This window comes from Pithys albifrons, chromosome 1 (assembly GCF_047495875.1).
Source record: "Pithys albifrons albifrons isolate INPA30051 chromosome 1, PitAlb_v1, whole genome shotgun sequence".
NCBI lineage: Eukaryota > Metazoa > Chordata > Aves > Passeriformes > Thamnophilidae > Pithys > Pithys albifrons.
The window spans coordinates 9,781,498-9,808,326 of NC_092458.1; the positions used below are offsets into that span (position 1 = coordinate 9,781,498).

At 41.8% G+C, this 26,829-nt stretch overlaps 1 protein-coding gene across 2 annotated transcripts; it reads left to right on the top strand.

Annotated features, from left to right (window-relative positions):
• Positions 1–7,024: 7,024 nt before the first annotated feature.
• On the top strand, positions 7,025–24,579 carry ASB9 (ankyrin repeat and SOCS box containing 9). Of its 2 annotated transcripts, none has more exons than XM_071558521.1 (8): positions 7,025–7,403; positions 14,204–14,283; positions 15,394–15,501; positions 16,387–16,537; positions 17,123–17,257; positions 18,609–18,800; positions 21,577–21,742; positions 22,935–24,579. In XM_071558521.1, the coding sequence occupies exons 1-7, from the start codon at positions 7,310–7,312 to the stop codon at positions 21,699–21,701; spliced, it is 885 nt and encodes a 294-aa protein (XP_071414622.1). In that variant the 5' UTR covers positions 7,025–7,309; the 3' UTR covers positions 21,702–21,742; positions 22,935–24,579. The 2 variants fall into 2 exon arrangements, with proteins under 2 accessions (XP_071414622.1, XP_071414722.1); XM_071558621.1 differs by lacking the exon at positions 7,025–7,403 and adding an exon at positions 9,070–9,123.
• The last annotated feature ends 2,250 nt before the right edge of the window (positions 24,580–26,829 follow it).

Sequence of the window (26,829 nt, forward strand, 5' to 3'; positions counted from 1 at the left end):
TTTTCTGAAAAAATTAATATAATTGTGTAAATAATTCTGCTTTCTTTAGAAATGGCTATTTTACGTTGTAAAGTTTGGGAGCCAGAAAGATTTGCCAGCAAACCGAAGAATTCCCACTGTCTTTCAAAACCAATAATGCAAAGTTAGAAAAGAGGAAGAAATAGAAATCTGCTCTATGCCTGGATTTGGATTTCACTTATATTTAGTACTGAACAAGAATACATTACAGTTTGCCAAATGCAAACAGACTGTGGTAAAAAACCACCACAACTCTCAAATACTAGGTTGAGACTTTTGCTGTTGTTATGCCTACTGGCTGATTCCTGGAGTGTACTTATCACATGAGATGTTTCACAACACTGTTCACCTGTCAGTGTGGACAAACCATGATTGCAGCCCACGAAACAGGACAAAAAACCAATCCCAATGAAGACTTGAAATCACAGTGATTTGACAAAAAAACCCACAAAACACCCCACAACAACAACAAACCACAACCAAACCAAAAAACAATAAACAAACCACCAACATTCAGAGTTTAGATTCTTTTGGACTGAACTGTAGAGTACATGTTTTAAATGTAGTTCAGAAAGCAACATCAAGATATATTTTGCAACATATGAAGACACATATGCAGATGTTTACTGATAAACAACTGGTAGCAGATGATCAAGAATGAAGTGTTGCTGCTTTTCTCTCTGCGAAGAGAATGCCCCTAATCCCCTCTTTGCCACAAAGAAAATACAGTAAACTTGTATACAAGCTCTCAAGCAATGTTTGTCCTGTTCCCTGGGAAATCTTGGTGCTTCTGCACATCTGCAATGAGTTAAAGCACAGATCCAGGTGCTACTGACACCAAGATGTGTTTGCTACTTTCTTCAGAGTTTTTGCTTCAATTTATAGTCTCTCTTGTTAAGTAAAATTGCTATCCTGCAGAAGGGAACAATTACTTGCAGAGGTTTGTCTGGTCCCCAGCCAGGCAGTGGGGATGTTTGCAAAGAGAAGTTTCTGTGAGGGTGAGAGGAGGGGAAAGCAAAAACATTTCATGTCAGAAAAAACTGTAAGAGAAAGAAAGCCTCTGGAGGAAACACTTGATTTGAAGAAAGGAAATGAGGGTAAAAGAACTGGACAACATTATTAATTTCTCCAAGGGAGAACTTTTTCACTCTGTGTCAGCTCAAAGGTTTCACAGCAGCTTTCCAAAGAAAACCCAGGTGCCTCCGGATATGACGCCAGTGATTTAGTACTCCTGTGGGCAAGCTCTGTCAGATTTAACTGCTGTGATTTAAAACATATCTGTCCCAGATGTTTGCCTTGCTCATTGGCTGGAAATTACTGCCTTAGAGGTGAATGTGGCATGTGCTAGTGTCTCAGGGCTCGAGTTTGCAGGCTGGAGAAGAGAACTGCTTTTACAGGTTTTTGAGCTGACACAAGGGACTATGTACTAAGACAGTTGAGGCATCAGTTTGTGGCCAGTGCTGCTGTCCCTTGTAAGAGTACTGAGTAACCTCTGCTGAAAATGAGGAGCTAGGCAGGGAGTGACAACTTAGGCCAATGCAACTAAATCTGTCTGAACTCTGTCAAAACCTACCCCTGTGAGGTGTGGGTACTCCAAAGTCAGGGTTTTGTGGTTCAAGCATTGGGCTGCACTTCATTGGACTGAGGATGTTACACTCTGGGGCACGCAGAGGTTATGTGATACAAAGTGCATGACAGCACTGAGGGGTGATCAGAGCTGGGACACTTGGCTGTGAATTTAGCCATGTTTTTCAGGTGAGTTTCAGCTGATAGTATGTACACATCTACATCTCTGGTCATCATTTTGGGTTCCCTTTTAAAGTCAGTGAAGGCTGACTCTAAAGACCCAATTCATGTTCTCTCAGAGCAGACATCTAAAACAAGTAAGATGAATCATGGTCTGAAAATGCCTATATATCTTCTTTAGCTCTAAGAAAAAGCTAGGATTTCTGGCTTCAATTCTGAAGTTAAATTGAACAAATCCTCTGTTTTGTGTCCAATTTTCCAAACATTTTCTGTAACTCCGTGGTTTTCATCCTTAAAATCCCATATTGAATTTGCTTGCCAAGACAGATTTACCAGCAGTGCATTTTCACTTTTGCAGCAATAGTTATGTTAATAATAATGCACCTTGTTATACAATTGATGCACAGAATTAAAAAACTGATTAGGAAGTGGAAGAAAAAAATCAAGATAATAGAACATTTCATTGAATTAGTTATAAAAATTACACTTTTGAAGAAGAATTAAAAAAAAAGGTGATTCCATTTATAAGCAATGCAGTAAACAGAAAAAGTAATATTAAGTTGTCATAGGATACACTTTATTGTGCATCCGCTGAGAATGTTTGCACTTGAATAATGGTGACGTGACTTCTCCAGCCTTGAACACTTCCAGGGATGGGACATCCACAACCTCCATGGGCAACCTGTTCCACTGCTTCACCACATTCTGAGTAAAGAATTTCTTCCTAACATTTAATTGAAACATGAACTCTTTCATTTTAAAACCATTTTAAACCCATTTTTAAAACTATTCCCCCTATTCTTGTCACCACATAAAACATCCCTCTACCTCTTTTTCATAAGCACCCTTTCGGTACTGGAACCCTGATATAAGATCTCCCCAGAGCCTTCTCTTCATACAGAACAACCCCAGTTTCTCAGTCTGTCTTCATGCTCTGATCATCTTCGTGGTCTTCTCTGCACTCACTCTAATAGGTACATATCTTTCTTGTGCTGAGGATCCCAGAGCTGGATGTAGCACTCCAGGTAGGGTCTCAAAAAAGCAGAGTAGAAGGGGAGAATCTCCTCCCTCGATTTGCTGCCCAGGATACAATTGGTTCTCTGGGCTGCAAGCACATTGCTGGCTCATGTCCAGCTTTTCATCCACAAGAACCCCGAAGTCCTTCTCTGCAGGGCTGCTCTCAATGACTTCTTGCAGTCTGTGCTCTTGTCTAGGATTGCCCTGACCCAGCAATACTAGGACAAGACACCAAGTGCACCTTGCACTTGGACTTGTGGAACTTCATGAGGTCCTCGTGGGCCCACTTCTCAAGTTTGTCCAGGTTCCCCTGGATGACATCCGTTCCTTCAAGTGTGTCAACTGCACAGCTCTGATCCAATGTCATCTACGAACTTGCTGAGGCACTTGAGCTCACTGGTCATCACTGCACTATTTTCTTCATCATCAGGGAAGATGACAACAGTCTCAGCTCTGATCATGCCCCACACCTGCAAATGAGTGGAAAAAGAGCCTGGTCTCATACTAAAGCAATATTTCAGGGCTTGAGCCTTCTCTCTGAAGCTCCCTAGAGTTTACACTCTCTTGCCAATGTAGATGTAGCCAATTAGGCTTTAATTCTGAGAAATAATGATACAGGTGTTGTATTGGAAGGTTTAGGAGCCTCACATGCTAATTTCCTGGCTGCATACTGTTGTGGGGAACAGCAATGCAAATAAAAAGGAATACAATGGTGAAATTTGTACAAAATTACATATTTATTTCTTTTTCGCTCTTTGTGTGACTCATTACTTCTTGTGCATCTGCAACAAACTCAGTAGAAATGCTACTCAGTAGAAACTTTATCAGTAGTCTAGAAAACTAGACTCCTTACAATTGTAAAAATTACCAACATTGTTAATGTATGTGACACAGGAAATTGCTGAAAGGTGAACTCTGGCCAAATGGAAAATAATTCTTCAAGGAAAAAGTGTGCATGTGCTGGATAGAGGCTGTGGTGGGTCCACACATGGCAAATGTAAAGGATGGCAAATACAGGGATCCACATTTTCATAAATTGTGAGAAAAAAATTTATGGATGTATGATTTGAAAATAAGATCTTACTCATCATGGATGAAGACCACAAAAGCATTTGCAGAAGTGGCAAAACCTGGGAACTGCACTTGCAATACCAGTTGAAAAGAGAGTGCATGAGCCATATTTCCTTCAGTTCTTTGAAGTCAGCCTATAAACCAAGTGGACCATCTTGTCCCTTAATAAGTGCAGATGAAACTGCATTGCTCTGGGTGTTGGCTATGGTGTTAATTTCTGATAGGTCCTTCAGCAGGTTCTTTTCCTGCTCTTCCACCATGTGAAGTGAGAAACTTGGTTTTAAATTAAATAGGTAGAACATATAATTTCTTTATAAATATATATACACATAGAGTCCTACACACAGAGAGATGGAAATTTATATACTTGTCTATCTGTGTATATGTGTATACACATACACATCCCTATATATATTACACACATAGTATGAATTGAATCCCTGATGTGGGCAGAGCTCCCCACCCCACCTAAATCTAATGGTCAAAGGGACCTGTGCGGGCATCCCCCTGCACTGGCCTGAACCTGCAAAGATATCTGTGCAAAAGTAGCAATGTAAATGGGTCAGGAGGGGCACAGGGGGAGATTGAACCTGCTGTTCCAGGGACTGCAGGCTTTCTTTCAAAACAGGCTCTACTCCATTCTGTGCATAGAGGTAATTGTCTCATCACTTACCAGTTTCATGAATGTCCCACCTAATGGCTCAACAGTCTATGCCCAGAGGGCCTTTAAGATAGGATAAGGTATATTTTGAAATACAAGCAGTATACTTATGTGAAGAGTTTGTGGGAAAATTTGTTTAATCTTATGATCCTTTTGTAGAGGTGAAGTAATTGCCTATGCTGTCTTCTTACTTCATACTCTTACAAGAAAGAGCCAGAGCCAGCTAACTGTCCAATTTGTTGCTAAGACTATTAAATCCTGAAGAAATCATCCAAGGTAAAGGTTACTTTTCTCCAGTTAGTAGACAGGTAGGGTTTTGTAACATGAGTCTTTTTCAGGTTGAACAGAGAATGTAGAATTATCATGGAAAATGAAGATGCTCTGACTAAACAAAGACTTCAGGACCAGCCTAGGAGACAGGTGTCATACCATGATCCAAAGGAATAAACATGGCCAAAAAGAGAAATTACAGAGTGTGGTCCTGTAGCCCTGAAGGGAGATGCAGTTCTGAGGGAATGGTTGTGGCAGCTGGATCCTGTGCTTGCAGTTTGTCCTGAACTCTTCCTCGCTAGTGCTGGCAGAGGACAAGTGTGATCAAACCAGAAATTCCTTTTGTGAACCCTGTGTCTATTTAGTCCGTGAAATATAAACACATGTGGACTAGGACACCAACAACTAAAGACAAAGCATGCCTGTGGGCTACCACCCTGCTGTGGGGATCTCAGAGGCCCCTCTTTTAGAAAGGATGATTAAGAGTAGGGTTGTCTACTCTCATGAAGAGGGATGCAGGCTCTTTTACGGGCCCTGTGCAGCCTTACCAGCCTCCAGGAAGAGCAGGCTACAGCTTATCTGGCAAAGCAGTGGTTTATGTAACATAGTGTGACCAAAATGTATTAAACCAATAACAGACTATTAAAGTGATTACCTGATCAGTCAGCAGGTGTCTTGTTCAAAGCATGAAATGGCCAAAGTCTCCCTGCCCATAGGTGACTAGAAACTAAGAGATTTCTGTATTGTAGAATCCTCCTTACTATGGCTGAATTTAAAGCTCTTAGCTAGTGCATCTTCACTTATAATCCTTATCACTGCACATTTGGATGCATATGCTAATTCCTTTTAGTGGTGGAATTGCTGACATGTTTGTTAATACTGATAAAGGTATGATTATACATAACATGTGGCAAACTAACCACTAAATTCATGCAACACCAAAGGGGAAAAATAGTTTTTCCATTCCTTTTACATGTTAATCATCAAAATCGATACTTACACCACTTTCTCCATTCACACATATTTCCCACAACAGTTTTAATGAGGAAACTTCAGCGGCTAGGACACAAATGTAATTTCAAGTCAGATTAAAGTGTCAGCTTGCATCAAGCATGCAGTGCCAAACGCAGCAGCCAACAGCTATTCAGCAGGGAGAGCCATGGAAAGGTCCAGCCCTGTCCTCATCTCATCAGCAGTTGTGCATCAGCCTGTGCTCGGGTTGCTTTCACAGATTTCCCACTGGCAGGGTCTGGGGGCGATGTTCAGCTTCTGCTTGTGCCTTTTAACATAGCTGATTATTTTTAAAGACATGGACAACGGAACCCTAAATATGATTCCAGGTCTCTTGCATGTGTTACAGATAGGAATAAAAATGAAACCAAGTTGCTTGGGCTCAGAATCAGACCAGCATTAGCAGCTTTGAATCCCCAAATATACAAACACAAATTTAGCTCTAGTAGCCAAGCAGAAAAAAAAGACAAATATTTATATGGTTTGCATTGAAGTTCTGTCTACTTGGACTTCTATACAAATGGGCAAATATTCAGTGATAGAAATAGGATTTTGTGATTGTAAACGGTACTAATTTGGGAAAGAAAGAAGTGCAAATAGAAATGATTTGTGAGAACAGAACTTTCACAAATAGATCCATAGATATGAGGTGAAGGTCTTCCTGTAAAAATATTGCCTTTTTTTGCTGGTAGATTCATGATGGTTTGTTTAGACTGAGAAATTGCTTAAAAATAAAGGGGCACTGCTTAGATACAAAAATCCTGGTGAGACTATCACTCAGTGAAATCAACTGAACAGGGGGAAAAGACATGAGCCCACATAGGACTGCAATTTCCACTCCACTCAGAGAGGGCCTCCAGTGTGGAGTGCAGGTCCCCAGACATGTGGTTTGAATATCTGTAGAATACACAGCGATCAGTGCTGTGCAGCAGGCGATCAGCTCTCCCCTTCTTTCACCCTGTCAGGGCTTGGCAGATAAGAGGGGTGGTTTTGAACAGCGTGCTGTGGCCAGGGAGGTGCTCAGCAAAGTTTGCCTGCAAAAAACTTTCTGGGGAGCGGTGCAGATCTGTGTGCAGTCCTGTCTCTGCGGGTTTTCTTTGCGAATCCCCTGCAGGCAGAGTTTGCTCAACTAGTTGAACTGGCTCTTTCTGTCTTGTTTTTTTGGCAAACTAAGAATTTCCTTCCTGATAAAAACTGACTGCGGGCGCCCCGATTGGGCGTCGTGTTGAAGAGGATGTGACATCAGGCACATCTCTCGCTTCGCTGGATCACTGGCTGCCGACCAGGGCAGCCAGAGAGCTGCTTCGTTAAATCCCAACCCAGGTACTCGAGTTTCTGTACAGAGTGCTGTCGGCACCACGTCCCAGGCTGCTGCATGGACTGTTTGACTCATGCGTGCAGACTCTGCTTCATAGATCACTCTGACCACTGGGGGCTCACTGGGGACGATGGAATTTGAACTCTGGAGACTAACCACAAAGTGAAAAAAACAGAAATTGGACAGACAGGGCTGAGATGGATGATGAGAGAACAAATCAAAATGCCATCAAATTGCAAGGCGTTGGAGGCCAGGCATCTGCAACATCTCCATCAAACCCGCTGATGAGGGGTAAGTAACGCTCCAAGCTCACCACAAGCTTTCAGCTCTGCCGAAGGCAGCAAAGGACAGGGTCAGGCTACAGTGGCATGCTGCTCCTTATGTCCAGCTTCCAGGACAGGTCAGTCCCACAAAACGCTGCCATGCCTTTGTGCTTTGGAAGAGATTTTAAAAAATCTATTTCTATTTTATATTGAACTTTTGGTTGATTTTCTTGTGTATTATAGAAAAGGGTGTTTGATTCTGTACTGCAGTTTGTACAAGCAGAAACAAATGAAACTCTTGAAGCACAGCACGCTGAAAAAGTTCCAATGTGGCATGTTTGACTTAAATTAGTGCCAGCTGGAAGCTCAGCACTGGCTCAGTTCCTCTTTTCTTTTTCGTTCTTTTCATCCCCTTCCTCCTACTTTCATCCTTTATTTTCTTCTTTCTTCTGATTATTTTAATTTTTATCTTTCTCTTTTTCCTTTTCATTTTTTTCTTTATTGTTCATCCTTTCTCCTTTTATTTTAGATGAGCAGACCTAAGTCCAGGCTGAGCCAGCAACACTGGTGGGTTGTTGTGGTCAGTTGTGACCAATGCTATTGTGGTCACATAACAGCAAATATTTATTTAGACAAATGGCCTCACTCTGATCACTGCTCTGTGTCTGGCCTAGAGCCACTGAAAATACAACAGGGTGAAAAAAGACAAGTAATTTATAACTTCACATAACAGTTTAGCTGGACGTGTTCCACATAGCTCTGTTTCTATGAAGTTATTCCTTCATCTAATGGCGAGTGTAGAGGGAATGAGGTAAATTAAGAAAATGTGACTTTACACTGTCCTCACTTGTCTCCTAGGCTGTTCAGCATGCTTCCACTCATGCCCCAGAGAAAATTAAGACCATAAAACCACAATGTGAAGTTGATCAGTCTATCTGCTGTGCAGTCTGCCTCTCCTCATGTGTGTCACATATGCGCATCCTGAGACTGGGGTGTGAGGAAGGGACAGTGATGCTCTTAACAGTATGAACAGATCCAGGTGCACATTGGAGATGAGCTCCAGCAAAATGGATGCTGGAAGGAGAGAATCCGACATGGTGCAGTGCTGGACACAGATCATTTGGTCCTTTGAAAATCAGAGTTCAGTCCACTCCTCTTTTGTCTGCCTGCTTCTTAGCAGAGTCAATAAGCTCTGCTTGCAACTTCCAGCAGGAATGTGTTTGGCTCATGCTTCGTATATCACAACTTTTATGAAAAATACCATTTTTAATAGTGTTCTATACTAATGCCTTTGTGTGTGCAAATACGTAGGCAAGAGCATATCTTTACTGAAAGGACTTCAAAGCCCCTCTCAAGCTGCATGGTGTGTGACAAGCATGGAAGCAAATCAGCCTGAAGACAGGCATGGAGGGAGCAACGCCCTTTGCATGTTCAAAGGCTCTGAGAAGTTGCTTCAGCCATCACCACAAAAAACAGTGCTCTAGAAAAATTCAGTGAAAGCTCTGTTGTCCACAGGGAGCAGTCAGAATTTGCATGCTTGTGTGGTTATTACTATAAGGCTCCCTCTGTATACATCACCCTGCCAGTGTCATGTGCCCGAGGAATGGCAATGCAATCAAATATAACCAGAGGGTTAATGCAACCTCTGGGCCAGCTGGGACTTTCTGCAGTGAAAGAGGGAGCTAAGTGACCCAATGCCACCGAAAGCTAGTGGGATTCTGATGTCTAGATGCTGAACTATTGGCTTGGTAAGAGAAAACTGATCTGGACCATCCATGCAGCAGAAACAATGTCGGATCTAAGGACTGGTGATATTCTTTGTTCTCTCTCTCTCTTTTCCACTTTTATTTCCCTCCTCCCTTGCTTCATGTGGGCAAAACTTGGCTGTCATATTCTCCCCTGTACTACAGTCTGACATGTACTGTGGGAGTTGGAGATTGTGGAAGTGTACTGTGGCTTGTGAGCCAGAATCTTTGAGAAGTTTGTTGTGAGAGTTGAGAGCTTATTGAAGGATACTGTAAAAATTAGGGTCTTGTTTTGAGAAGTGTATTGTAAAGTTCAAGGGCTTGTTAGCCAGCACTTTTTGAGTCTAAACAGCAGGCTTATTTCCAGAATTAAGGCAATCTTACAATAAATCCCAAGAGCTCCCTGATACGTGATCTAGTGTGTTTGTTCAAACTGATAAGAGTTTGGAACAAACATCTCACCCTGACCGGTGGGTCGTGACGCTTGTCCAGAAGGCTGATGTGAAGGTCACTATCAGAAGCCTCACTATAATCCAGGAAAGCTTCATCTACCACTTTCCTGTCAACTCTGAGGTGAAGGGCCTTGAGGGGAAGCAGCTGAGGTCCCTTGGTCTGTTCAGCCTTGAGAAGAGGAGACTGAAGCGAGACCTCTTTTCTGTGATGACCAGTAACAGAACCTGAAGGAGTGGCCTGAAGTTGTGTTAGAGAAGGTTTAAGTTGGATATTAGGAAAAGATTCTTCACCCAGAGGGTGGTTGGGCACTGGAACAGGCTCCCTAAGGAAGTGGTTACAGTACCAAGCCTGACAGAGTTCAAGAAGCATTTGGATGATACTCTGGGGCACATGGTGTGACTCTTGGGGATGGTCCTGTGCAGGGCTAAGTGTTGGGCTTGATAATCCTTGTGGGTCCCTTCCAACTCAGCATGTTTTGTGATTCTGTGATTCGAATCTGACTCAGCTTGCCTGTGGACTAAGGTCTAGGTAAATTTCGAATTTGGATGAACAATCTTGTTTTCTCTGTGCAAGAGCAGTAGTACATATTTTTGGCAATCAGAAATCCTTGTTCCAGTGGTGATACATTTAGTGAACACAGCTGTGTCACTCACATAGACACTGGTCTAGCTGCTTCATGGGCAGCTCTGGTGAGCAGAGTGTTTTGAAAATTTTCCCAAAAGTCACTAGTTCAGGGTTTTAAAAGCTTGTGGTCAGCTGGAACTGACATTTGCTTGTCCTTACTCAAATATAAATACTGATCATTTGTATTACTGTCAGTGTGCCTCCTGTGCTGTGTAGAAGAGGGAAGTGAGACACGAAAATCCATTGCAGCCTCCCTCCTTTTCCAGGCAAGAAACACAGGCAGCCTGCAGCAAGTAGAACACAGAAATGTTGTCATTTCCTGGAAGGTGATGCCTTGGATGCAGAAGCTGGGGAAATTTGCCCTCCCTTCCAGGGGGCTTGCCTCCCTGGCATTGCTTCAGGGTGGAGGTGTTTGCTGCAGATGGAGATGGGACTGAAGAGACATCAGCTTGGGGCTGATCTGGAAGTACACCATGGCAATTAGTCATCAGTCAGGTCTTTAAAACACCTCTTCATGAGGTATCTGAGGCTGTTGTGAAGGACTCCATAGGACTATACTTCTACCTAGAATAAAACTCTCAGTTCCTTTCAGTATAGAGCTCCCAGCTGAATTATGACATGTTAACACACACTGCTTTATTTTGCACTGACATTTATTTTTGATGTTTATATGGTCAATCTTTTAATTCATTGTTATAATGTGGCAAAATTACAAGCTAATGACCAGTCCACAGACAACTGATCTTGTTCTTTTTAAAATTTCAGTAGAAGAACTGAATGGATAAAATCTGCACATAGGTATGTCCATCTTTGCAACCAAATGCTGACATGATGATATAACATGTTGGTAGATTGCACAAACCCCTGCCTGTATTTGTGTGACCAAAAAAAGATGAAGTTGCAGCTCAGAAAACTTGTTCTTCAATCTAGATTTTCAGAATTTCTGTAAACATACTTCTCTTACAACTCATGCAAATTGGGCAATGGCATTAGTTCCTAAATGGGACAATGCTTTTTACAGACCTTGGAAGCACAACCAAGAGTAACACAGGCAGGATCAGCAAGAACAACAGCACAGTCAGATAAGCATCAATTTGACACACAGTTACATCACTTAGAGTGAAGTTATTTTAGTCAGTTCATACTGTGCTTTAATAATTGTAGCATAGGTTGCCTATTGTCCTGAGACTAGAACCGCAGCTTCTGGAACTGTGTCCGTTTGCTAAAGCAAAAGGATGTTTGTGAATTTATTGAAATTATGGGACATGGCACATGGAACATAGAAGGAGGCAGGTAGAGCCCAAATGAAGGTAATAAAAAAATTACAAATATCTTTAGAAGTTAATTCATGGACTCATAGTACAGTTTGGGTAGAAAAGTACCTTTAATGTCCCTGCAATGAGCAGGGACACCTTCCACCAGACCAGGCCCCTCAGAGCCCCATCCAAGCTGACATGGAATGTTTCCAGGGATGGGGCATCAGGGAACCTGTTGCAGTATTTCACCACCTCAGTGTAAGAATCTTCATTCTTTTATCTAGTCTAAATCTACCCTCTTTTAAAACCTTTACCACTTGTTCTGTCACAACAGGCCCTGCTAAAGAGTTTCTCCTCAATTTCTTATATGCTTCATTAAGTACTGAAAGGCTTTAGTGAGGTCACCCCAGATCCTTCTCTTTTCAAGGCTGAACAATCCCAATTCTCATAGCCTTTCCTTATAGGAGAGGTGCTCCATTCCTCTGATCATTTTTGAGACTCTCCTCTGGACTTGCTCAAACAGGTCTGTATCTTTCCTGTGCTGAGAACCCCAGTGCTGGACACAGTACTCCAGGTGGGGTCTTATGAGAGCAGAGTATAGGGGCAGACTCACCTGCTGGCCATGCTGTTTTTGATGTAGACCAGGATATGGCTGGCATTCCCCAGACTGTAGGGATACCAGCTGTTGCCCTGACCCAGGTGCAGCACCAGCACTTGGCCTTGTTGAACCTCATGAGGTTCCCATGGGCCTGCTTCTTGAGCTTGTCCATATCCCTCTGTATGGCATCCCATCCTTCAGGAGTGTCTACTACACTGCTCAGCTTCATGTCATCTGCAAACTTGCCGAGGGTGCACTCAATCCCTCTCTCTATGTCATTGATGAAGACATTGAACAGCACTGGTCCCAGTGCAGATCCCTGAGGGACACCATTTGTCACTGATGTCCACTGGGGCATTGAGACATCGATACTACCCCATGGATGAGACCATCCAACCAATTCATCATCCACCAAACCGTCTACCCATCAAATCCACCTCTTTCCAATTTAGAGAGAAGGATGTTGTGGGGAATCATGTCAGACGCCTTACAGAAGTCCATATAAATGACATCTGTAGCCCTTCCCTTGTCCACTGATGTAGTCACTCCATGGTAGAAGGCCCCTGGGGTGGTCAGGCAATTGTTATACATCACCCAGATTTCCTGAGTTCATTTCTCTGTACATTTCAAGTACTTATAAACATTGAGGTGGACATGAAGTGGCTCAAAATGTTGTTTTGTAGTAGCAGAAATATCCTTTTACCTATATGAATAGCTCTAGAAAAATGTATTGCAGTTTTAAAAGACTCTTGCAAGAACAATTATAAATCTATAGCAGACATTTTGCAGCCACAATGGCAGCAAAAGTCAACACCCTACCTAACATAGTTATGCAGGCAAAGACCTTCTGTTTGTGATAAACAACATATTTCAGATACCACCATCTTCATTACATCATTTCCTTAAGTGCAGAATTTTTCATTCACAAACGCATTTTAAGTCTTGCTGTACTAGAACTCATCTTGTTTAAATTTCTTCTCCTTCACTGAGCACACTCGAAGAAGAGAGAGCAATAGCCCAGCAGGCTGGGAGATGGCTGACACATCTGGTTGTCATCTCTTTACAGCACACCTTGGCATAGACAGAAGGGGCAAGACATTGTTCAGGAGGGGTTCAGCTCTCCCATGCATGTTTGTACCAGAGACAAGGCCTATGAGTCTTGTGTAAGCACTGACATCATCAATTTATCTGTAAAAATTATTTTAAAGAATTATGGTAGCTTACTAGGTTTTTTGGCTGAAGGTGGACTTCTCACTGTTAAGCATTCCATTCCATATACATGGTCTAGCATAGTTCCTGAAAATCATGCAACTCATCCAGCAAATCAGTCATTGGAGTTTTCTCTGTAGTTAGTGGAAGGAGAGTGGGACATCTTCAGAGAGCAGCAAAATGTATTTCTAAAGGAAAATAGGTCAAGTGCCTGCTGAAAACACATCCCTTCCTTCCCAGGGGGAACCTGTGCCATTGCTATAAACAGGGCACTGAGGTTTGAGTTACTGAATGCTGAAGGAGGTAAATGTCTCCCAGGGGGATTATTGCTGTCAGCTGACTCTGAGCCACAGAATCTGTAATACTGAAGATCTTCTGTTAATATTGGCATGGTATACACATGCTGTACCTCACTTTGTGGTTTCAACAACACACAGAACACAGCTACTTAAAATGTACCACTCACACCAAATACTGAACTCTGAAAGGCAAAATTAACAGGTAAAACAATTTATCTCCTTGTACGGTGGTACCTTCTCTTGCTAAGCATTGACTCTCGCCTAGCTCTGAGCAGGACTATGACTGGGCAGCCATACTCTCTTCAAAACTTCTTTTGAGGTAGCTGGTAAAATGTAACAAGCTCACAGAAGCAAAGGCACTGGAAATAATTTAAAGAGAGAGACGAGCTCAGCCAACACCAGGTGATGTTTTGCAAATCTCTCTCCTGTCTTCTGAAATGGAGCACAGCTGCTCAGTGCAAACATAGGGCGAGTTAAAAACACACCCAGAGAGAAGCCATCCTCTTATCTGCTTCCCAGTAGCTGTTCCAAGGAAAGCTTGGCAAGTCGAATAAATAAAGTAGAAGAGAAGTCAAACAGTTGAAGGTAAATTATGCTGATGAAATAGAGTTTTTAACCTTTTCCTCATCTTTCTTTTTATACAGACTTTGTTTCAGACTGGTCTCCTTTACATGAAGCCTCTATCCATGGGCGTCTGCTTACTGTGAAGAAACTCATTGAACAGGTACCCCTCCATTGGGTTGATGTGGTCCCTGCTGGGTTTGTTCAGTGGTTGAATGCAGTCTGTGCTTTACTGTGAAACTTTGAGGGTGAGAAAATCATGTTGACCAGACTGCAGTGAAATCTGCATGGAACAGTTTTTCTTTCCCAGTGCCTTGCCCAGCACAAGCTCTGTGCACTAAGGTGATAATTCTTTGAACTAACTGGGGTGATACTTTAAATCTGGTGCAAGTAATAGAACCTTTGTTGCTAGGATCTCTGGATGATTGAGGGATTCCCTCTGCAGCTGCTGTGCCTGTGAACAGCTTTTGGTGCCCTAGTTGGGGAACAGGTCTGGACCCAGGAACTGAATATGTGTTAAGGCTTCAATCAGCCACTTGCACATTTGTTTTTTAAGTGCCTGAGGGTATCCTGGGGAAGTGATTTCTAAATGTCACTGGCTCATTTGTTTGAAATCATTTGATTTAGCTAGTAGAGGAGTTGATGGAAAGGGAAGAGGTATTGGACTCTTCCATCTTAAGCTTCTGAAGCACTAAGATTGCTAGAAACAAAAGATCTTGCAGAATCAAATCAATGGTTTCTAATTCAGGGACTGGCTTTCCTTCAGTGGGTGCCTTGCTGCAAAAAGCAGAAAACACTCCAGAGCATTTCAGGATTAGACCCAGTCAAACAACTGCATACTCAGTGGGCAAAAGGTCAGAAGGCTCCAGCAGTGATATAAAAGGCAGCAGTCATGACCCTGCCAAGAACATTAGTAATGATTTTTCATAATTTTTTAATTTATTTCATATTTCGCTATTCATGCTGTACTGGAAACAAAACCATGCCGAGTTCCTGACAGGATGTCTGTATTGTCTTACTGGATGTCCATTACAGCTTTCTGTGCTGATTAGCAGTGTGCAGAAGGCATGGCCTCTTGTACCTCCTCCAGCCAAAGCATCTTATCCTCTTTATCTCCTTACTTTTTACATGAGAAGCTCCAGGCAGTTGAGGAATGTCTGATTACACAAAGCTTTGAAGCCAGAAAGGGGTTTGTTGTTGTTGTTGTTGTTGCTGTTTTTTGCATAGGTGTTTTTGTAGTTGGTTGTAATGATATTTTCCATTATCTTATCAGGGGAGTGATGTTAATCTTGTTACAGCGGACCAGGTTTCTCCTCTCCACGAAGCCTGCCTAGCGGGTCATGCTGCTTGTGCCAGTGTCCTATTAAAACACGGTGCTCAGGTGAGTACATGATGGACAGGCCATTGTGTCTAGTGTTAGTATGTTGTATAACCACATTTTAATGCTAGGTGATGTCATAGCAGCATATCACTGTGATTTACACTCTGTACTTACCTCTGCTTAAGGTGCTTATGTTGTAAAATGCACTTCTTTATAAAGCAATTCTAAAAGCACAGATATAAACAACAGGTATTAATGTTCTTTAGATGAAGATTTAATGTTCTCATCATTTACAAGAACAAGGAGAAGTTCATCTTGCAATGGGTTTAAAATTCTGCAACAGTTAAGGGTGTATTTTATTTTTTGCACAGATAATCTCATATTCTCATATACAGAGTCTCAATTAGAAGTGTAGGACTGCTGGGATCAACTGACAATAAAATGGAAAGAAAATGGAAATAACATGGAAATAAAATGGTGAAATCATGCATCATGACCACTACTTTTCAACTTAATGTCAAAATTATAGTGAGAAAGAAAATTAAGTCATACATAAACTGCCTTTCAGTTAAAAAAAAAGGGGGGGAAGGCTGCACGCTTTTACTCAGAAATGGACTGTTTCAGGAGGGAGCTTTGAGCAGGTTTGTCTCAGCAGAGAAGACTAAGAAATGGGCACATATTTAACTTGGTAACTCCTGAGAGACTGTGGATTGGTGCTAACTAAATAGGTTTTTTGCAGGAGGAGAAACTTGAGTGCAATTTTAAAAAGTATTTTTTTAATGATCATGTCAACAAAAAGTCATAATTTCCAGAAGCACCAGGGATTTTTGGCATGAAATTAAATAAAATATTGAGAACCCTATTTTCTGCCAAAAAAAGGATAATTGAATTGTGAAATACCAAGACAACAACAAAAAAAGGCCTGATGGCGTTATTTTCCCCCAGGTGAATGGAGTGACTGTTGACTGGCACACTCCGTTGTTCAGTGCTTGTGTCAGTGGCAGTGTGGCTTGCTTGAATTTATTGCTGGAGCATGGAGCCAGCCTACACCCACCCTGTGACTTGGCATCCCCCATCCATGAAGCTGCTAAGAGAGGTAACCCTACAGGCATCAGCCCTCCTTTCCAGGTTGCTAGCAGTGTGTTGAAGTAGAAGAGCGAAATAAAGAAGAAAATTTTCTTGGTTTGGGTCATGTAACGTGTCTTGCTAGTTCATCTCATTATGAGGGGTGAAGTTCTTTCCACCCCTATTGCTCATCAAGGGCAGGTCAGTTCAGCTGTCAGATCCTCTGAGTTCACATGGTGACACCTGGAAGGGGATACATTGCCCAAGTCAGCCCCTACAATGTGGACATTTGAAGGAGAAGTCTGACTGACTTCAAAAGCAGTGGAGAGAAACACAGAGTGATTAATTTCACCTTCAACAGACATCTGAAATGAGCCAGATAAAATATGAAGGCTTTAGCCATTTTTGATGAGTTTGGTTTTGCAGCTCCTGTTTTCCAGGTTGGATTCACTGGAGTGGATGAAAAGTATTACACTACCATCTCTTGAAAAAACATTGAATCTTTGCCAAAGTACACCATTGCAATAGAGAATTTGCTGGGGCTAAAAACCCACCACCACCAACAACAAAAGAAGCCTGATCTGTCTAAATTGACTCTTCCTTTGTCCCTTTTAAGGTCACGTGCACTGTGTTGAAGAACTTGTGTTCCATGGAGTAAATATAGATCACAACATAAAACATCTGGGTACTCCACTTTATGTAGCTTGTGAGAACCAGCAAGTGAACTGTGCCAAGATGCTGCTTGAGTCAGGTAAAAAGAAAAATAAAGAACAGTGTAGTTTTATTTTTTGCAATATCTATCTGTGGATTATCTTTTCATCAAAGATTTCAAGGAGCTCCTGCCTTGGGACCTAGAGATGTTTCACTCTTAATGGCAGCCCTGGGTTAAATGTAGTATCAAGGTGACCAGGGTCTTCTTGATCCAGGAACTCAGCATTACAGTTGCCAACAAAATGATGGGTGATTCTGGATTTCCCATGACTGATGGTGCCTGGAACAAAGACTGTCCTTTCCAGTGTCTGTGCATGTGATGCTCCAGTTATTTGAAATGGACAGGAAGAAATTTCATTTTTTACTTTTACTCCCTCTTTACCTAGAACAATTAACTGAATCATTTTTACATAGTATTGCTGCAAACAGGTTTTAATTCTGAGTTCATAAAAAGTTGGAGACATTTCCAACACAGAAGAATGTTCAGCACTATATACTTCACATCACAGAAACCTAGCTATGAGTCTAAGCACTTGGATAATTACACAAGACCATTTCTTGTTATCTACAGTATTTACAGCTTTTCTAACCAAAAGGGCTGTATAACCTAGAGTAGCCACATAACTAGTACAAAAATGACGGACCAACAAAGCCTGTTTAGAAAAACCAAGCAAACATCAGGTATACCTTTTAGGTACATCATTACTGAGCACAGGGATCTCTTTTTGAAAAAAGTCAAATGCAATTTATTCTAAATTTTAAATGTTTGGGTATCATTTTCTCTTTTTTTCTGATAACTTGTTTTCTACTGCCTCCTATATACAGGAATCTGTACTATAAAAACATTATAAATAGTTTTGAATTAGTTCTGCAGCTCAGCCTTCTTAGGGTGTTTTAGGAGCCATTAGTTCAAGGTAACAAATGGGAGAACTTCCATCAGGGGTGCTTATGCCCTCTTCTAACAAGGGCCTCTGGAACTTTTTGTTCCTTACATGTTTTCCCCAACAGATACTTTGGCATTTGGAAATTCCACCAGCTTAAGCCTCCAGTACAGACCATGTTGAAACCCTGTCTATATTTTATGGCATGAGAAGTAAAGGTGGGACATAGGTGCACCTACACCTTTGTCCTACTTCAAGATCCATGAGCTGGGCTGTGGATGAAGGGCTTCCTCATGCAATATCACTCTGAGATCATTTTCTTTGTCACAGCTCCACTGCTCCTCAACCAGTGTGAGTTGTGCATGTACAATTTGTAATACCAAGGCCTCTGGGTGAATGCTACAGGATTTATGTTATTTGAAGAAGTAGCACCTAGTGCAGTGAATAGAAATAGGCTACGGTATAGTCATTATTATTTGTCATTATTCTTTGTCATCTCTTGGTGTTCAGGAGCAAATGTGAACAGTGGCAAGGGCCTGGACACCCCTCTGCATGTGGCCGCCAGGAATTGCAGTGTGGAACTGGTGACGCTGCTGATTGACTTCGGAGCAGACATTTGGATGAAGAATGCTGAAAATAAGAGGCCGATGGAGCTGGTCCCACCTGACAGTCCCATGGGCCAACTGTTTCTACAGAGAGAAGGTGCCCCTTTGTCCTTGTTTTACTTAGGGAAAAACTACGCAGACTGTTGCAAAAGGCTATGCTATTCCAGGCTACTAACACCAGAAAACTGAGAGTCACTAAGCTTGACTCCCTTTGCTGACATATGGACACTGTATTTTCTAGTGCCAGAATACAGTGGTGCACTATCAGTGATAATGGTAAGAACAATAACCCATCTTGAACCTTTGGATTGTGAATCTACTGCATCAGGGAGTATTGTGGGGCTTGCAATATAATGCAAAATAGAACTTAGGTAAAAATACAAGCAAAACATACAAGTGTCTATTTTGTACTTGTAAATTAAATAGTTCCAGGTCGTTTTATTTTATTGATTATGAACTCTTTAATGAATCATAGATAGAACTGTTACTTGCCATTCTTGAGGGAAATTACACTAGGATCTCTAGTGTCTACTCATTTTTGTTCTTGGGTTCTTCAGATTTTCCTCAGTTCACCAAGCTATAAACATTACTAAATAATCTGGATTTTCATTGTTTGAAATATGTTGGTGATGGTGTGGTCCATGACTTTATTATACCAGTTACGTTTTGATGTGATTGTTGCCATGGAGAGATCTACACCAAGGTAGAAATGGAATAGCAAAGTGATGAATCAGGCCCTTATTGAAATAGTAACATGAAAATAATAGCATGGAAACAACTGTGTTGTCCATGTTATGTGTGAGCAATGAATATTTCATTTTCCAGCCTAATCTATGGCGCACAGATCAGTGATATTTTGAGTTCCAATCCCTGCAGTGTTTGACTCCTGACTCCTGTTTATTTGAGATATTAAAACAGGCACACCCTGTGGAGCTGGCCTGAGAAACTCTGCTGTCAGCTTGGGCAGTAAGGAACTTTTCTAAGTGAAATTCAGCTATCAAAATCAGAAACGCTAAATACCTGAATGTATTTTTTCTGTGGAATAGTGTGTTTCTGATGTTCTCCAGCATGCCCTTCTCTGAGTAGGGTCATCCTTGATAGACAGGTGATATCTGACTTTGGCCAGCTGAACCATTGCTGTCCAGGAGAGTGTTACAAACATTACCCTCCTTGTTTCACACAGAGGTTTGGAAATGTGCTGCAGGGATCAGAGTCACCCTGCCAGCTACACAGCCCTCCAGCACCACCTGCTGTACTCCTGCCCTGTCCCATACGTGGCTCCTCTCCCCGCAAGCCTCAGATGCTGGGGGGCAGGATGCTGCCCATGGCCAGGCAGGCTGCAGGGAGTGTGTTTTGCCACCACAGATGAGTTGGTGAGTGCACCAAACCAGTCGTGCTCCAAGGACTAGCCCAGAGCAAGTGTAGTACATGTTATAGTCTCTCTTCCCACAACTTGACCATGCTGCTGGACCACCTCATAATCTGCTTGCATTACAAGGAGAGTCCTACGTGTGGGTGGGAGAATTAGCTAATGATCAAAAAATGTACTTTGTTTTTGAAGAGTATGCTTGTGCTTGCTGAATATTTTCCAGTGTAGTGTCACTGCTTGTATTCTGGTAAGTCTTAGTATTTTGATAAGTCTTTATATTTGGGGTTTGGTTGTTTTCTCTTTGAATGGAAGATTTTTTTTTTTAAATGTGATGTTTACAGGCAGAGAATTTATCTGTGAGATCAAATGGCCAAGCACAATTGCAATATAATAGTGCAACATCCAGTTTAACTTGCCCCATATTGGTTTGCTTTGTTTTGTTTCCAAGAACAGGGTAAAACTAAGTTATAGGCTGACTCCTAGCAGAAGGCAGCAGCCCTTCACACAGCCCTTCAGGGAGCACAGCAGTTTTCAACCTTGGAGAGCTGCTGGAAATGTATCCTGCATGAGGATACATTTAACAGCTAATTGAAGCTGCCACCTCACTGCATTTTTCCTCCAGCCTCCCTTCCTTCCCACTGCACCACACTCCTTACCAGCACTACCACCTCAGCTCTCAGAGGACACTCTCACCGGCCAAGCAGGCACAGGCATGCGGGTGTGGCACCTAAATTGTCCCCTCCCAGCTCACTTAGCTCCCTCTCGCTTTCTACAATGTCTCTTCCTATCTCCTCACCACTCCCAGCATCCAACCCCCACATTCGTGCCAGTCCTTCTTACCTGCCCTCCCATGACCCCTGCCACTCTCTGCACTTGTTGCCCTAGTGTGAATGATGCTCTGGGGCACTGAACACTCACAAGTAGGACAGTTAAAACTTCATAGATGATCTACCTCTTCCTGAAAAGGATAAGTAACGCAAGTAAATGTATAATGTGTGTACAATTAGTATCTTATACTTCGATTTTTAAAGAAGTAACAAAGATTCTTCAGCAGGGCTTGCATTTATCAACATGGGACCAGTTAATCTGGAAGATTTAAATAAAGAATTAAGTGGTGTTTCTTTTGCTATGTGTTTGCCACTGTTATGAAATACATCTCAAAAAAGCAGCGGACTGAAAATTTGGAGCTCAGTGTGGGAGTAAGGGGAGAGAAGGAGTTTTAAGGTAGCATCAGTCATCTCTTCTCAAACAGAAACTATTTCGTACTGGCGTAGTTTAGAAGGGATGCTGCTGATGCTAATTGCAGCTGTGTAATGACAGTGTGGATTAGGATTGCAGGTGGGCTGATGTCCTTTGGTGTGTGCAAGTTTGGCTTTTCACTGCTGAGTGTGAAAACATGCTTGCAGGAGGTCGGGGGAGCGGTGATGCACAGCTGCTGTTTTAGCTTTATAATTTTGACACTTTAAAGCCATGTGTGTAATCTTTTGCGTGGCTCTTTCTCCAGGGCCACTGTCCTTGATGCAGTTGTGCCGTCTGTGCATCAGGAGGTGCTTTGGACACAAGCAGCATCAAAAAATAACTGGACTTCTCCTCCCAGATGAGCTGAAACGTTTTCTTCTCCACATTTGAGCCTTACATGTTCAAAATGGTGCCTTTAATAACACAGCAAGGTTTGTTGACTCTTCATCACTAGTGTTGCCAGTGTCTGCAGTGTTCATTTATGGCAATTTTTAGTGTATGGTAAAGCCTGGGTCCAAAAAGCACAGGCCTGACTGACTCACTCAGTCCTCACTGCCACCACCACCACCAAATCCATCATTTGGAAAGAAACAATCCTGCATAGTTGCGTGGTGAAGCTTGGAAATGTGGCTTGAGAGCCTCCTCGAAAGCACAGAAACAGCATAACATTTTAAAATAGATGCCTTGATTCTCTGGCAGAGTTTCAGAAGTCTTGTGGTTGACAACCCCTTACAAAGAAAACAGATATACCAGCCCAGCACTGACAGCACTTCCCTTTCATGTTAAGCACATTGAGGAGTAAGCAGAGGTCAAATGCCTGTCATCTGCTGGGGCGGTACCTACCCCACTCTATGGGAAAGGGAAGAGAATCCAACTGAACCTACTTGCCAAACAAGGGAGGCCCCCTCTGGCAGAAGTTATTTATGGTTTAAGGATATCACACTGCAGACAGATAAGTACCAACCAACAATCATCTGCATTTAGGCCAACATCTGAAATAGGCATTTCTGCCATGACAGCAAGTAGGTCAGTGCTGATGGCAGCTTTCCACAGTGCAATAATAGTGAGGGGAAAGCTTTTAATAATCCATTAAAATCACTTATTCCTGATAGTTTGAGACATAAGAGAGCTACACTTTAGAAGTACACATTTTCGCCTTGTAATGTATTATTTTCCAAGGACACAGGCTAACAGGTTATCAGTTGCAGGCATTGAGTGCCTCCCTTTTCTGCCCTAAAATTTAGGTGATATTTCCTAAGCATTGTTCAGCATGCATCAGAAAAACAACAGCTTCTATCCCCTTTCCCCACCCAAGAAAAGAAATCATCTCAAGAGTGAGATAATCTTTTTTTCTTGGAGAGTTGCTACCTCATTCATAGCATTTTCCATGGGAGTGGTAATAATAACACCTCCAATGTGTGGTCATAAAACAATGCAAATACTGAAATTAAAATCCATTCCAAAATAAAAAAAAAAAATAGTTGACAATTTCTGCCCCCAGCTCAGTTACTGAGAAGCTGATTCAGTGTATGATATATGTGATTCTTATTCTACTGAGGTCATAAGAACAAATATTCCCTCCAGCTGAATTTCAAACACCAGGCGTTTTTCTTTCCCTTTCAGAAACAAGTCCTGCTGCCACAACCAAAGGGCAGTTTTGGCCAGTGTATGCTCTCTCAGGTGTTCCCCTGGAAATATGAGCTGCCTGATACATGTGGGAACAAGGATGCACAGACTCCAACTCTTCTTCCCACTGCCCTGTTCCCTCTCAAGCTGTGAACCATGGTTCCTCTGCATCATCTGGGAGCAGCAGCCTCCCTGGAGGGGCTGCCACCATGTCATTCCTGGGCTGGAGGGGCAGGCCATGCACTTTGGTGCTTCTGGAGATCCTTTTCATTTTAATTTCACTGTGGAGACTCTGTAAGGGTGGGCTTGGTGTGCAAAAACTGTGATGACATTGTTAACATCAGCAATGACATATATGGAGTCCTCATCTCATAAGTGGAGAGACTGGCAGAATTCAAAAACACACCAAAGCTTATTTTGATGTTTACCAGTGTGCCAGTGTGTGCAGTGCCAGCCTTGCTTTCACATATGGGAAGTTAGAGAGGAGGGATAAGATGGTACCTGTAATTGATGTAAACTACAATTTAAGTCCTTGTCTGGACAACATGACTGCTGGCTAAAGTTATCCAATATGATGGTTTGATTCCTTTGTGCTGACCAAACATAGCACAGTTCTCTTGGTTTTGTGGGATACTTAATAGTACCCTAATGGGACAAAATGACAAAACCAGTTATGTCTGTAGCTCCTCTTGTGGTAGAGACACCTGGAAATGTTCACTTATCTGACCCACTTTGTCACACATACTTGAGTCATGTGAAAATTACCTGGCTGGTTTAAGATTGCCTTCTATATTATTTCCCTCCTGCTGGGGAAGAAAAACAGACATCTGTTTTCACAGAGGTTGAATAAACCTATTCATGATGAAAGTTGAATAAACCTATTCATGAAAATAAAGGCATTTTGGATGGGAAAAGTGGATCCTTCTAAAATCAGTCTCTTGGTTAAGCTGAATCCACTGTTTAAGCTGAACAGACAGGGAACGGACAATGAACCAGTGATTAAATTTTGAAGACTGAAGTGTGAAGTGTCCCTGCTTTGATGACACACTGGAAAGCTGAAGATTCATCTTATTATATTTGAGATGATGAAGAAAAATTATTTTTACATACCAATTTTATAGTTCATCTTTAGACATCTTATTTTGTAACTTCAGCCAATGGGTTTACAGAAGTAAAGCTAATACCAGGAGAAAATGGCTCTGAAATTGTGGTGAGAGTGTTGCTTCCAATTTGATTTTCTTTTGGGAATTTCCTAATGTGACTCTGTTTACTTGAATTTCTCTGACCAAGTGTAATTAGGATGAATTCTGTATGCTCAGTTTGTATCATCTCAGTATGTTTGCTTATTTATTTTCATATACATTGTGGTCAGCACTGGTGAAGTTTAGCTTTATGCATCAACACTTACCCAGTTATAAATTGTAAAAGTTGTACAAGATGCAAACTGAATAAGCCCATTTTAGGTAAGGTTTGCTTTTTTTTTTCTATATCTGAAAAAATTCCAAATGTAATGTAGGACTTGAATGATTGTCAGGAATATATTCTATCAGATTCTTTCCTATTGTTTGAAGAGCAGTTTAGTGGTAGTTAAGCTTTGGTTTTGTAGGGTATTTTCTCAAAAATAAATGGTTTATACCCTTTAGGTTTTTTGGTTTTGTTCATTTTTTAAATGATAGCCCTAATTTTGTGGATTGTCTGATACTGTGGAATTTTGGACTGAACTCTAACTGTTTGCAATCCTGCCTACAAAATAGTTTCTTCAAATGGAACTATAGTAAAGTTAAGACTAAAATGCAAATACTGTGCAAATACTGCCTTTGCTGATGTTTTGAGGTGGAGCTGGACCCTTGCAATATGTTTTCTACTCACCTGAGGTTTAGTGAAAAGTAGATGGAGATTACACAAAATAGAAAAAGGTATAAATTAAGATGGTTCCTGTCTTTGATTTTGGTTTTGGTGGGGTTTGTTTTTGTTTGTTTGTTTTTGTTTGTTTGTTTGTTTTTTAACTGACTTGTGTCAGTCTGTTTCTTTTGCTGCCTCAGCAAAAGGCACATGTAACGTTCCAGGTGCCTACACTACAGGAACTCTTTACTGGAACTGAGGATGTGGAGATCTCTGCATGGTCAGAAGTCTAACAGGTGTCTGTCAGGGCAGGGCCAGAAAGATGTGGAAAGGCATCTCTGGGAGTCCCTGCCCACAGAGAACAGCTGAAAGAGAGAGGGCAGTGCCAGCAAACTGCTTTATGAAATGTTCCTGCTGGACACAGAGCTGCTTATATAAACTGTGAAGCTAAGCAACTAACACCTCAACAACATAAAATAGTAGATTTAAGTGAGAAATTGATCTTTTGTTTTACTGAAATATGTCTGATGCAACAAATCATTGCAAAGATGTTTTGGCTCTATAACAATTGCTAGGTGGGATCAGCCATGGACCAGGCATCAGTTCTTCAATCTGCAGTTGTTTGCAAAGGTTCACAGCTACCATGCCCATTACTTGTCATTTCATATTTTCTCTTAACTGGAAACCACAGACATACTAATCTAATAAATTTAACATATAGCTTTGAGCAAAACAGAAAATGTCCTCTTGCTGTCCACAGACATGAATTTGTTTCCACATGACTAAGAAAGAAATAAATTTTACTCTACTAGCTTCGCAAAATGGGAAAGACTGGCTGCAAAGTAGCAAACTAGTGGTGCAAAAGAGAGTACATCTGTGCCTAAATTGGGATATGCTCAATCCCCATCTGACCCATGTTCTTGAAGCCACTTTTTCTTACTTAACACATGCACTGAATTTGTCAGAATGGAGACTACCTTGCCTTGCAGTTCCAGCTTCTGGCTTTGGATAAAAATTCCTGGGAGTTCTTTCTATGCTTATCAAGCAATTATTTGTCATTTGTTGACACATTGCTCAGCTCACTGCTCCTAGGGATACTCTCTTTCATGCACACAGGCAACATTTGATACAAAAGTGCTCTCTAGGATGCCTGGGGGAGTCCACTTTCCTTAAAATGACAGCAGTAAACTATTACTGGGAAGACAATGTTTCGAATTCTTATATCCTGATTTAACACGGTAACCCTTACTCCATCCCTACCTGAGTGCTAGAGAATACCTGGCTCATGTCACTGTGCAACAAGGTCTTGTCTCCTTTCTATGTTAGGTGAAGCCTTTCCTTTCCAAACTACTTCCCTTTGCATTTTTAAAGGGCTTGAAACTCATTAATCACCACTGATCCAAGAGACACAGCACTAGATTCATGTCTTTAGTGCTTGTGAAGTAAAATTGAGTTTTAATCTGTCAGCTGTCTTACTTCACAAATTAAACTGTGGAGTCTCTGCCGAGTCTTGGTCTTTTGAAATCCCTAGAGCTATTCTTTCTGTGGTCTGTAAAATGCAGTGGTAGCAGTTAAAGCAGCTCTTTGTCTCATGAAAGCACGCTGACTCTGAATCACAAAGGTTCATACAGACCCTGGAAATATGTTATGAATATGACAAGTATAGGGTTGTCTCATTGTCATTGAAACTGCCCTTTTTATTAACTTATTTTGAGGAAAGTTTATAGTGTTGGATTTCATTCCGATTAAATAATTGTGTGTGGCTCAGCTTCGCGAACGAAGATTTGGGAAGGGCTCTCCCCACGTGCCCTTCCAGCCTGCACAGTGGATTTTTAGGTGAGGCTCAGTGTGCGCAGAACTGGCCCCACCGTTTCAGTCCTGAGGTTCATCTGCCACGGCCGAGCGAGCTTGGACAGTGACAGCGAAGTCCTCGGGACTAGAACCTACAGCACCCGGCATTTCCCAGGAGGTCTCCCATCCAAGTACTAATCTGGGGCTGACCTTGCTTAGCTTCCGAGATCTGACGGGATCAGATGTCAGGGAGGCATTT

Coding starts and splice junctions, on each gene's coding strand:
- ASB9 (XM_071558521.1), top strand. CDS start 7,310: ATGGATGATGAGAGAACAAATCAAAATGCCATCAAATTGCAAGGCGTT. Junction 7,404..14,203: donor ATCAAACCCGCTGATGAGGG/GTAAGTAACGCT, acceptor CTTTTTATACAG/ACTTTGTTTCAGACTGGTCT. Junction 18,801..21,576: donor ACTGTTTCTACAGAGAGAAG/GTGCCCCTTTGT, acceptor CTCTTTCTCCAG/GGCCACTGTCCTTGATGCAG.